The sequence below is a fragment of the Bombina bombina genome, chromosome 1 (assembly GCF_027579735.1).
Source record: "Bombina bombina isolate aBomBom1 chromosome 1, aBomBom1.pri, whole genome shotgun sequence".
Classification (NCBI taxonomy): domain Eukaryota; kingdom Metazoa; phylum Chordata; class Amphibia; order Anura; family Bombinatoridae; genus Bombina; species Bombina bombina.
This window is the reverse complement of record NC_069499.1, coordinates 270,353,368-270,366,661: the sequence shown is the minus strand read 5'-3', so window position 1 is coordinate 270,366,661 and position 13,294 is coordinate 270,353,368. Positions and strand designations below refer to the sequence as shown.

The following is a 13,294-nucleotide window of genomic DNA, read 5'->3' as shown; positions in this document are numbered from 1 at the left end:
GGTTTAGTACGTAAAACAACCTTATCTGAATGAAACACCAGATAGGGCGGATTACACTGCAGAGCAGATAATTCAGAAACTCTTCTCGCAGAAGAAATAGCAACCAAAAACAGAACTTTCCAAGATAACAACTTGATATCTATAGAGTGTAAGGGTTCAAACGGAACCCCTTGAAGAACTGAAAGAACTAAATTTAGACTCCAGGGAGGAGTCAAAGTTCTGTAAACAGGCTTGATCCTGACCAAAGCCTGAACAAAAGCTTGAACATCTGGCACAGCTGCCAGTCGTTTGTGTAACAAGACAGATAAAGCAGAAATCTGTCCTTTTAGAGAACTCGCTGATAATCCCTTATCCAAACCTTCTTGGAGAAAGGAAAGGATCCTAGGAATTTTAATCTTACTCCATGAGAATCCCTTGGATTCACACCAACAGATATATGTTTTCCATATTTTATGGTAAATCTTTCTAGTCACAGGTTTTCTGGCTTGTACCAGAGTATCTATCACAGAATCCGAAAACCCACGCTTAGATAACATCAAGCGTTCAATTTCCAAGCCGTCAGCTGGAGAGAAACTAGATTTGGATGTTCGAATTGACCTTGTACTAGAAGATCCTGTCTCAAAGGTAGCTTCCATGGTGGAGCCGATGACATATTCACCAGGTCTGCATACCAAGTCCTGCGTGGCCACGCAGGAGCTATCAAAATCACCGAGGCCTTCTCCTGTTTGATCCTGGCTACCAGCCTGGGAATGAGAGGGAACGGTGGAAACGCATAAGCTAGGTTGAAGGTCCAAGGCGCCACTAATGCATCCACTAGAGTCGCCTTGGGATCCCTGGATCTGGACCCGTAGCAAGGAACCTTGAAGTTCTGACGAGACGCCATCAGATCCATGTCTGGAATGCCCCATAATTGTGTCAATTGGGCAAATACCTCCGGGTGGAGTTCCCACTCCCCCGGATGGAAGGTCTGACGACTCAGATAATCCGCCTCCCAGTTTTCCACTCCTGGGATGTGGATCGCAGATAGGTGGCAGGAGTGATCCTCCGCCCATTTGATGATTTTGGTCACCTCTCTCATCGCCAGGGAACTCCTTGTTCCCCCCTGATGATTGATGTAAGCAACAGTCGTCATGTTGTCTAATTGGAATCTTATGAATCTGGCCTTTGCTAGTTGAGGCCAAGCCCTGAGAGCATTGAATATCACTCTCAGTTCCAGAATGTTTATCGGGAGAAGAGACTCTTCCCTGTACCATAGACCCTGAGCTTTCAGGGAATCCCAGACCGCGCCCCAGCCTAATAGACTGGCGTCGGTCGTGACGATGACCCACTCTGGTCTGCGGAAGCTCATTCCCTGGGACAGGTGATCCTGGGTCAGCTACCAACGGAGTGAGTCTCTGGTCTTCTGATCTACTTGAATCACTGGAGACAAGTCTGTATAGTCCCCATTCCACTGTTTGAGCATGCACTGTTGTAATGGTCTTAGATGAATTCGCGCAAAAGGAACTATGTCCATTGCTGCAACCATCAACCCTACTACTTCCATGCACTGAGCTATGGAAGGCCGTAGAACAGAGTGAAGAACTTGACAAGCGTTTAGAAGCTTTGACTTTCTGACATCTGTCAGGAAAATCTTCATTTCTAAAGAATCTATTATTGTCCCCAAGAAGGGAACTCTTGTTGACGGAGACAGGGAACTTTTTTCTATGTTCACCTTCCACCCGTGAGATCTGAGAAAGGCCAGAACGATGTCTGTGTGAGCCTTTGCCTTTGAAAGAGACGACGCTTGTATTAGAATGTCGTCCAAGTAAGGTGCCACTGCAATGCCCCTTGGTCTTAGAACCGCTAGAAGGGACCCGAGTACCTTTGTGAAAATCCTTGGAGCAGTGGCTAGCCCGAATGGGAGAGCTACAAACTGGTAATGTTTGTCCAGAAAGGCGAACCTTAGGAACTGATGATGATCTTTGTGGATAGGAATATGTAGATACGCATCCTTTAGATCCACGGTAGTCATAAAGTGACCCTCCTGGATTGTAGGTAGAATCGTTCGAATAGTTTCCATTTTGAACGATAGCACTCTGAGAAATTTGTTTAGAATCTTTAAATCCAGAATTGGTCTGAAGGTTCCCTCTTTTTTGGGAACTACAAACAGATTTGAGTAAAACCCCAGTCCTTGTTCCACAGTTGGAACTGGGTGTATCACTCCCATTTTTAACAGGTCCTCTACACAATGTAAGAATGCCTGTCTCTTTATTTGGTTTGAAGATAAACGAGAGATGTGGAACCTTCCCCTTGGGGGTAGTTCCTTGAATTCTAGAAGATAACCCTGAGAGACTATTTCTAGTGCCCAGGGATCCTGAACATCTCTTGCCCAGGCCTGAGCAAAGAGAGAGAGTCTGCCCCTACTAGATCCGGTCCCGGATCGGGGGCTACCCCTTCATGCTGTCTTGGTAGCAGCAGCAGGTTTCTTGGCCTGTTTACCCTTGTTCCAGCCTTGCATCGGTTTCCAAGCTGGTTTGGTCTGGGAAGCATTACCCTCTTGTCTAGAGGCTGCAGAGTTGGAGGCCGGTCCGTTCCTGAAATTGCGAAAGGAATGAAAATTGGACTTATTCTTAGCCTTGAAAGGCCTATCTTGTGGGAGGGCATGGCCCTTACCCCCAGTGATATCTGAAATAATCTCTTTCAATTCTGGCCCAAAGAGGGTCTTACCTTTGAAAGGGATATTAAGCAATTTTGTCTTGGAAGATACATCCGCTGACCAAGATTTTAGCCAGAGCGCTCTGCGCGCCACAATTGCAAACCCTGAATTTTTCGCCGCTAATCTAGCTAACTGCAAAGCGGCATCTAAAATAAAGGAATTAGCTAACTTAAGTGCGTAAATTCTGTCCATAACCTCCTCATATGGAGTCTCTCTACTGAGCGACTTTTCTAGTTCTTCGAACCAGAACCACGCTGCTGTAGTGACAGGAATAATACACGAAATAGGTTGAAGGAGGTAACCTTGCTGTACAAAAATCTTTTTAAGCAAACCCTCCAATTTTTTATCCATAGGATCTTTGAAAGCACAATTGTCCTCAATAGGAATGGTCGTGCGTTTGGCTAGTGTAGAAACTGCCCCCTCGACCTTAGGGACTGTTTGCCATAGGTCCTTTCTGGGGTCGACCATAGGAAATAATTTCTTAAATATAGGAGGAGGGACAAAAGGTATGCCAGGCTTCTCCCACTCCTTATTCACTATGTCCGCCACCCGCTTGGGTATTGGAAAAGCGTCAGGGTGCACCGGGACCTCTAGGAACTTGTCCATCTTGCACAATTTTTCTGGGATGACCAAGTTGTCACAATCATCCAGAGTAGATAGCACCTCCTTAAGCAGTGCGCGGAGATGCTTTAATTTAAATTTAAATGTCACAACATCAGGTTCTGCCTGCTGAGAAATTCTTCCTGAATCAGAAATTTCCCCATCTGACAAAACCTCCCTCATAGCCACTTCAGATTGGTGTGAGGGTATGAAAGAGCAATAATCATCAGCGCCCTCCTGCTCTACAGTGTTTAAAACAGAGCAATCGCGCTTTCTCTGAAATGCAGGAATTTTGGATAAAATATTTGCTATGGAGTTATCCATTACTGCTGTCAATTGTTGCATAGTAACAAGCATTGGCGCGCTAGAAGTACTAGGGGTCTCCTGCGTGGGCAAAACTGGTGTAGACACAGAAGGAGATGATGTAGAACTATGTCTACTCCCTTCATCTGATGAATCATCTTGGGCAACTTTACTATCTGTGGCAGTACTGTCCTTACTTTGTTTGGACGCTATGGCACAATTATCACACATATTTGAAGGGGGAGACACTTTGGCTTCCATACACACAGAACATAGTCTATCTGAAGGCACAGACATGTTAAACAGGCTTAAACTTGTCAATAAAGTACAAAAACCATTTTAAAACAAAACCGTTACTGTCTCTTTAAATTTTAAACAGGGCACACTTTATTACTGAATATGTGAAAAACTATGAAGGAATTGTTCAATTTTAACCAAATTTTCACCACAGTGTCTTAAAGCATTCAAAGCATTGCACCCCAAATTTCAAGCTGTTAACCCTTAAAATGTGGAAACCGGAGCCTTTTACAGTTTTAACCCCCTTACAGTCCCAGCCCCAGCCTTGCTGCGACTTCACCAAACCCAGGGGAGTATACGATACCAAATGAAGCCTTCTAGGAACCTTTTCAACTAATTCCAGACCCATATACATGCAGCTGCATGTATTGCTCTCAAAAGTAACTGCGCAGTAATGGCGCGAAAATGAGGCTCTGCCTACTACAGAGAAGGCCCTTCCTGACTGAGAAGGTGTCTAAACCAGTGCCTGACGTAAAAAAACGTTCCCCAAAGTTATAAAGCATGAATTTCAACATCAAACTGTATAAAATGCCTAAATAAAGCAATCAATCTAGCCCATAAAAGTGTCTACCAGTTTTATAGCCCATATTAAGACCTTTATTCTGTTTGAGACTAAGAAAATGGCTTACCGATCCCCATGAGGGGAAAAATGACAGCCTTCCAGCATTACACAGTCTTGTTAGAAATATGGCTAGTCATACCTTAAGCAGAAAAGTCTGCCAACTGCTCCCCCCAACTGAAGTTATCTCATCTCAACAGTCCTGTGTGGGAACAGCAATCGATTTTAGTTACTGCTGCTAAAATCATACTCCTCTCACAAACAGAACTCTTCATCTTTTTCTGTTTCAGAGCAAATAGTACATACCAGCACTATTTTAAAATAACAAACTCTTGATAGTAGAATAAAAACTACAACTAAACACCACATACTCTTCACCATCTCCGTGGAGATGCTACTTGTTCAGAGTGGCAAAGAGAATGACTGGGGGGGGGCGGAGCCTGGGAGGGACAATATGGACAGCTTTTGCTGTGCTCTTTGCCATTTAGTGTTGGGGAGGAGAATATTCCCGCAAGGTATGGATGACGCCGTGGACCGGACACACCAATGTTGGAGAAAGTTAGTATACAAATGTAACAGACTCACAGGACATAAAAGTTAGTATACAAATGTAACAGACTCACAGGGCATAAAAGTTAGTAAACAAATGTAACAGACTCACAGGGCATAAAAGTTAGTATACAAATGTAACAGAATCACGTCACCACGTGACATAAAAGTTAGTATACAAATGTAACAGAATCACGTCACCATGTGACATAAAAGTTAGTATACAAATGTAACAGACTCACAGGACATAAAAGTTAGTATACAAATGTAACAGACTCACAGGACATAAAAGTTAGTATACAAATGTAACAGACTCACAGGACATAAAAGTATAAAAATGGAACAGAATCACGTGACATAAAAGTTAGTATACAAATGTAACAGACTCACAGGACATAAAAGTTAGTATACAAATGTAACAGACTCACAGGACATAAAAGTATAAAAATGGAACAGAATCACGTGACATAAAAGTTAGTATACAAATGTAACAGAATCATGTGACATAAAAGTTAGTATACAAATGTAACAGAATCACGTGACATAAAAGTTAGTATACAAATGTAACAGACTCACAGGACATAAAAGTTAGTATACAAATGTAACAGACTCACAGGACATAAAAGTTAGTATACAAATGTAACAGAATCACAGTACATAAAAGTTAGTATACAAATGTAACAGAATCACAGGACATAAAAGTTAGTATACAAATGTAACAGAATCACGTGACATAAAAGTTAGTATACAAATGTAACAGACTCACAGGACATAAAAGTTAGTATACAAATGTAACAGAATCACAGGACATAAAAGTTAGTATACAAATGTAACAGAATCACAGGGCATAAAAATTAGTATACAAATGTAACAGACTCACAGGACATAAAAGTTAGTATACAAATGTAACAGACTCACAGGACATAAAAGTTAGTATACAAATGTAACAGACTCACAGGACATAAAAGTTAGTATACAAATGTAACAGACTCACAGGACATAAAAGTTAGTATACAAATGTAACAGAATCACGTCACCACGTGACAAAAAAGTTACTATACAAATGTAACAGAATCACGTCACCACGTGACAAAAAAGTTAGTATACAAATGTAACAGAATCACGTCACCACGTGACAAAAAAGTTAGTATACAAATGTAACAGAATCACGTCACCACGTGACAAAAAAGTTAGTATACAAATGTAACAGAATCACGTCACCACGTGACATAAAAGTTAGTATACAAATGTAACAGAATCACGTCACCACGTGACATAAAAGTTAGTATACAAATGTAACAGAATCACGTCACCACGTGACAAAAAAGTTAGTATACAAATGTAACAGAATAACAGGGCATAAAAATTAGTATACAAATGTAACAAAATCACAGGACATAAAAGTTAGCATACAAATGTAACAGAATCACGTCACCATGTGACAAAAAAGTTAGTATACAAATGTAACAGAATCACGTCACCATGTGACAAAAAAGTTAGTATACAAATGTAACAGACTCACAGGACATAAAAATTAGTATACAAATGTAACAAAATCACGTGACATAAAAGTTAGCATACAAGTGTAACAGAATCACAGGACATAAAAAATTAGTACAGGTAGCCCTCAGTTTACGCCGGGGTTAGGTTCCAGAAGGAATGGTTGTAAATCAAAACCGTTGTAAATTGAAACCCAGTTTATAATGTAAGTCAATGGGAAGTGAGGGAGGTTCCAGGCCCCTCTCAAAATTGTAACACCTAATACATTATTTTTAAAGCTTTGAAATTAAGACTTTAAATGTTAAACAGCATTATAAACCTAATAAAATAATCACACAATACAGAATATATAATTAAACTAAGTTAAATGAACAAAAACATTTGCTAAACAGCATTATACACCTAATAAAATAATCGCACAGCACAGACTTTACTTGCATTTTTCTTCAAACAGTTCTTTCTATGCATTCCAATCTGGATTTATTTATAGACAGGAAGATCTTGTTCCTTTGAAATCTGCTCGATAGCTCAGGTCTGGTTAAACTGATTAATTTCAGCTTGCTTGGCTTTGCTGCAACACAAGCGGACAACTTCACCTACTGGCTATTTTAATAAATGCACTGCTTCTCAATGCTTTTCAATAGCAGTCACATGACTGGAAAAAAGGTTGTTATTCTGAAACGGTGTAAATTGAACCGTTGTAAAATGAGGGCCATCTGTATACAAATGTAAAAGAATCACGTCACCATGTGACATAAAAGTTAGTATACAAATGTAACAGAATCACAGAACATAAAAGTTAGTATACAAATGTAACAGACTCACAGGACATAAAAGTTAGTATACAAATGTAACAGACTCACAGGACATAAAAGTTAGTATACAAATGTAACAGACTCACAGGACATAAAAGTTAGTATACAAATATAACAGACTCACAGGACATGAAAGTTAGTAAACAAATGTAACAGACTCACAGGACATAAAAGTTAGTATACAAATGTAACAGACTCACAGGACATAAAAGTTAGTATACAAATGTAACAGACTCACAGGACATAAAAGTTAGTAAACAAATGTAACAGAATCACAGGACATAAAAGTTAGTATACAAATGTAACAGAATCACAGGACATAAAAGTTAGTATACAAATGTAACAGACTCACAGGACATAAAAGTTAGTATACAAATGTAACAGAATCACAGGACATAAAAGTTAGTATACAAATGTAACAGAATCACAGGACATAAAAGTTAGTATACAAATGTAACAGACTCACAGGACATAAAAGTTAGTATACAAATGTAACAGAATCACAGGACATAAAAGTTAGTATACAAATGTAACAGACTCACAGGACATAAAAGTTAGTATACAAATGTAACAGACCCACAGGACATAAAAGTTAGTATACAAATGTAACAAACTCACAGGACATACAAGTTAGTATACAAATGTAATAGACTCACAGGACATAAAAGTTAGTATACAAATGTAACAGACCCACAGGACATAAAAGTTAGTATACAAATGTAACAAACTCACAGGACATACAAGTTAGTATACAAATGTAATAGACTCACAGGACATAAAAGTTAGTATACAAATGTAACAGACTCACAGGACATAAAAGTTAGTATACAAATGTATATGCATTTAAGCATTCTTTTTAAGACTAAATTGAGTAAATTTTCTCTCACACTCTCAATCCAGACCCAATATAGCAATAATTTGGTGCATTGCATTAATGCTTTAGCGTGCAGTGGAAAGCACCATAGGTGCTTCAGGGTTGCTCACAATCATTTAGAAAAACGTATCAATTGATTTATCTACAAAAATCCCAATAGACTTAAATGGTGATTTCTGTTGAAAATAATTTGATACATTTTGTATAAAGGATTGCGATAAAATACTGAGTGCAGGTTTGAAAAGAAAGTGTTTTTAAACACTGTTAAATATTTTTATACTCTGTCATGTACCTTTAAGGCACAATATGACTTTATACTACTTATTACTACACTCCCTGGTGCAAACACTAACACAAACCGGTATCTCTTATGTGTAAGATGTGTCTAAATGAATGGGCTGAACTGCTACAGTATGCGTGCTGAGTGCTGGGGAAGATATTGCAAGTTTCACTTTTTTATTTTAATAACAACAAAAAAAGCAGTACTGTATTATTTTCAATTGCAGACCATTGTTTGACTTACCTGCTGGATACCATAGGTCCATCCTTGTTTAATTCTATCTTTTGCCCACACGTTGTGTGCATTCTCTGCAAGTTTATCGACTAGACCTTCTTGCGCTGGTAACAGTTTTACATCAGAGAGGTCCAGTGGGGCAGGTTTGTAACTATTGGACATCATATAGCTGCAATGCAATACAATATTGAAAGTTAAGTTACGTTTTCACTTGAATGTGTACAGTACTTTTCATGTGAAGTGTTCCTCTCATCATTTAAAACCCTATATGAGATTAGTGCCCTGAGGTGGCCCCACCAATGGTTTTTTATCTCAGACTCACCATATTAATATAATATATATAATATTAATATAAGGGTTGCAAAAAGGACCCAAAACAGTGTTATATTTTATCATGTAGATTATTGCTGCTAAATATTAGTACTGAGGTGAAATAGAGAGCAATTTGTGTAAACAGTATGTTTTGATAAGAGTCTGAAAATAAAACTAAATATTTAAGAAAATATTTAGGGCTTAATCAATCAAAAAAGTGGGGTTTGCTCATTTCTACTAAATTCTAACTGGTTATTTTCTTAACCAATCAGTATTACTGGAAATGATCAGACCCAGACCTATGGGAAGGAGGGGCACTTTAATAGACCTATATTTTATATTAAAGGTATGAGGTATAGAAAAAAGTGTTTCTACTACTTATAATTAAGCATTTTAAGTTACAACATCAAACTGTTTTATGTCCCTTTAAGGTAAGCCACAAACCAAAATGTGATTTTTGCTTTTATTTAGGGGTTTGTTAGGGTTTGGGGGCAGCTTGTCCGATCGAAAAGGCAGTCCCATTAGATAGATTGTTAGTTGGTAGTTGGGGTAATTTATGTAAGGTCCACAGGTGCTATGACAGGATGCACTATGAAAAGTTGTGTAAGAGGGCCATAGATGCTGTAGATGTGGTAGTTGGAGGTCATAGTTAGATTTAACAATGACATAGGGGTTAATGTAGTGGAGGATTAATATGTGATGGGTGGTCAAAAAGTATGGAGTTGATTGTGGGGTGGGATAGTAGTGCAGTAGAAGTTAAAGTGAAAGGTGGAAGTCCAATATGGGTTTAACTTGGTGTGCATTGGTATAAAAATTAGGAGTTGGTTATGTTTGGTTTATGAACCACAACTGATAATGACCAGGCTGATTTTACGTTTTCTAGCCACATGCTATTGAGTGTCTACTATAAGTGCAGATTCAGTTCAGAAAATCTTACTTTATTCAATCAATAATGTAATTTCCCATTTCTGATGCTGTATGCAAAATACACAGAACTTGTTTTCTTTTAAGGGGTGCCTGGATTATAACATATACTACCCTCATATTATCAAAGTCAAAAAATGCCTGAATACTGTTTTATCTGAACCAAGATCGATCTTATTATGAAAATTTGACCCAGACTTACTTTTTGGGTAATTTTACTTTCTTCAAATTTTCTTCGGCTGTTTGGTTTGAATGGACAATGAGACATCCAAGAGCCAGCAAGGTTCTACAGGATAGACAATACTATGGGTTAGTGGTATAATTCTCAGAGGCAAACATAATTTAATGGCACATAGAGACTTATTTAGCTTCACTGCCAAAGGTCCAATTGTTAGCCCCTATACAGTGCTATAAAAACAAACAGGCAAATAAGCAAACACAATCTAGTTAAAAAAAGATAGTTCCTCAACAGTATCAAGAAGAATACAGGATGTGCGTATGATTAAAGTGATGGTACATCCAAGAGTTTAAAAAATGCTAGGATTTACCATCACTAAAAGTAAACTGGACTTTCATTGATCACCTCATTGAGAGAAGAGCGCTGAGTGAGTTTAGCACCGTTTCTTTTTACAAAGTAATCATTAAAGTCCAGTTTAATTGCAGGGATGGTAAATCCTAGCGTTTTTTTTAATCGCTCAGATATACCATCACTTTAAGATCACATTATTCATAATTGCAAATAATCAAAACACAATATCAAAACAATAAAATGAATTAATTCCTTACATGTAATACCAAAACACCCATTTAAAGCTATTAGACACAACTGTGCAAAAATGTATCCAAATTATGTGACTTCCTTTGTAAAGAAATTGTAATACATTGGAATCATGGCAGTCTGAATTTTAAATTATTTGTTCAATTTAATCAGATCATTTCTTTTTCTTGTATTTGTACTGGTTTAGTGAAAGTAAAAGAATTGTCTGAATCATTAAATATTGATGAGAATTGCTTTGTCTGTATCTTTCCCCCTAAAAAACATGAATTCAATGGCTATGCCAGCATACTGACCCTAGGACAAAGCTTGTGCACAACTGTCTTTAATGATGTCATCCATATTTTCGATATCCAGCTTGCTGTAAACTATGACTGTACTTCACTCTACTAGTTACAGATTCCCAGCGTGTTCAACAAGATAGTAGTGTGGAATCGTTTTAAAACCCCATTTTGGAGATAAACACAATATGTCTTACATTTTATTGTTTGTAACTAATGCAAAGTAACATATTGTCCGGATTTCCCATGGATTCAATGTCCTTCTGGGAAGGTGCACACAGGGCCGGACTGGGAATAAAAAGCAGCCCTGGAAAAATATAAAGACCAGCCCTATTTTCCGTTGAGTTGGTAGAATGCACACGTCCCATTTTTCTCAAAGGTGATTACTGAGACAATCCTTCCCCAATATTTTTTTCAGAATTAAATTATATTACTTTAGATTAAATACAAATGTCAGATTGATGTTATATAGGCACCCTACAACCCAATTGTATCCATTAATCACCCTTTAAATTGTAGCTTTCCAGCCCCAGTTGCTGCAGCCCACCGGGAAATCTCCTGGTATCCTGGTAGGCCAATCCGGCCCTGGGTGCACAGCTTGCATGCTATGCTAAAAGGCTGAACTTCATTCTGGGATAGACCACCAGTGTACTGCCTTCCTAGAAACAAGGTTTAGCTCAGCCAGCAAGCTCATGAGCTTCACTAGAGACATCATTTGTCCTGTACCCTGAATTTTGCACATGTAGGAGCACTGTACATCTGTAGTCTTAAACCTTTGCTAAAAAAAAAAGGCAGCCAAGTGAAAAAATAACAAGTAAAAAGGTATGTTATGAATCTTTTCTTTGTGGTTAGCTAGCCAACCTAAATAGTAAAATGTTCCATTAATACTTTGTATTCATATTGATGCAGTACTTAATTGCTTCTGTACATTACGCATATACAAAATAAATTATAATTTAAGATCAAAATTCTTTTTTTAGAGGCCAGACCCTTAGAAAATAAATAATGCGAAACCCTGCTTGAAAAATGTTTTCTGATGGATTGAATTTTCTCACTGTAAAGTTTTGAGGTAACAAAGTACAAATCGACTAGTTATCCACAGGATAATTGGGGTTTTCTAATGATTTTATATAGACTGGAATGATTTTGAAACTGAAAAACAACAAAAAAGCCATGCAAGACACTTAAAGGAACAGTCTAGACCAAAATAAACTTTCATGATTCATAAAGGACATGTCATTTTAAACAACTTTCTAATTTACTTTTATCACCAATTTTGCTTTGTTCTCTTTGTATTCTTAGTTGAAAGCTAAACCAAGGTAGGCTCATATGCTAATTTTTTAGACCTTGAAGGCTGCCTCTTATCTAAATGCTTTTTGACAGTTTGTCACCACTAGAGGGCATTAGTTCATGTGTGTCATATAGATAACATTGAGCTGACACACGTGGAGTTATCTAGGAGCCAGCACTGATTGACTAAAATGCAAGTCTATCAAAATAACTGAAATAAGGGGGCAATTTGCAGAGGCTTAGATACAAGGTAATCTCAGAGGTTAAAGGTGTATTAATATAACAGTGTTGGTTATGCAAAACTAGGGAATGGGTATTAAAGGGATTAGTTGGTGTAGATTATTGGTGTAGACTGTCCCTTTAACACAGCCTATCTAATAATTGGGAATGACCCAGATCTCAGGTCAATGTATCATTACTCACAAAGCCTGTTAGATATTTGAGGTAGCCCCTATTATTTTACACCATATCAAAAAGAATTATGTTTACTCCTGTGCTCCTTTTACTTGAAGCCGCATATGTGTCTGTTTAAACTATATCGTTTTGCAGCCTGAGAGAGCAGCTGGACATTCTGGCTGGCATCTGGTGTCACTTGTAGTTCTTGCTTACGCTGAGGTGTCAATCCTTTACACAGTCTGGGAAGTGTGACCTTCTACAGTCTCTGGGTTCTGGGGAGGACCTCTTGGATATCAGTAATCCATTGAGTGCACTGGCCGGTTACTGTTCTGTGTATCCACAACAAAACCACCTTATCTATACTAACATTTCTCATTCAACACATTTGTAGCAAAAACCACTACACCATAATACTGCACCAAACTACTCAGATGTTATTAAAGAGGTTACATTGCACGTTTCTTTTTTATGCCATTTTTCTTGATCGAGAAATATTAATGTTTATGTCACTTTAATATGTCAGAGAAAATTACTAAGAAAATAGAACATTAAAAGTCATAAAAAATACTTGCTAATAACTTCTTATTTTTTTAGAAATACACAGTAAAGC

At 37.9% G+C, this 13,294-nt stretch overlaps 1 protein-coding gene across 11 annotated transcripts in view; it reads right to left on the bottom strand.

Annotated features, from left to right (window-relative positions):
* The window catches only part of RYR3 (ryanodine receptor 3), a 1,083,635-nt gene that overhangs the window by 688,158 nt on the left and 382,183 nt on the right, over nucleotides 1-13,294 (bottom strand). For all 11 annotated transcript variants that reach the window (XM_053697970.1, XM_053697969.1, XM_053697973.1 and 8 more), the window contains 2 exons: nucleotides 10,145-10,228; nucleotides 8,716-8,875 (listed from right to left, as the gene is read on the bottom strand). In XM_053697970.1, coding sequence (XP_053553945.1) covers nucleotides 8,716-8,875; nucleotides 10,145-10,228 — 244 coding nt within the window. The remainder of the gene's footprint in view (nucleotides 1-8,715; nucleotides 8,876-10,144; nucleotides 10,229-13,294) is intronic.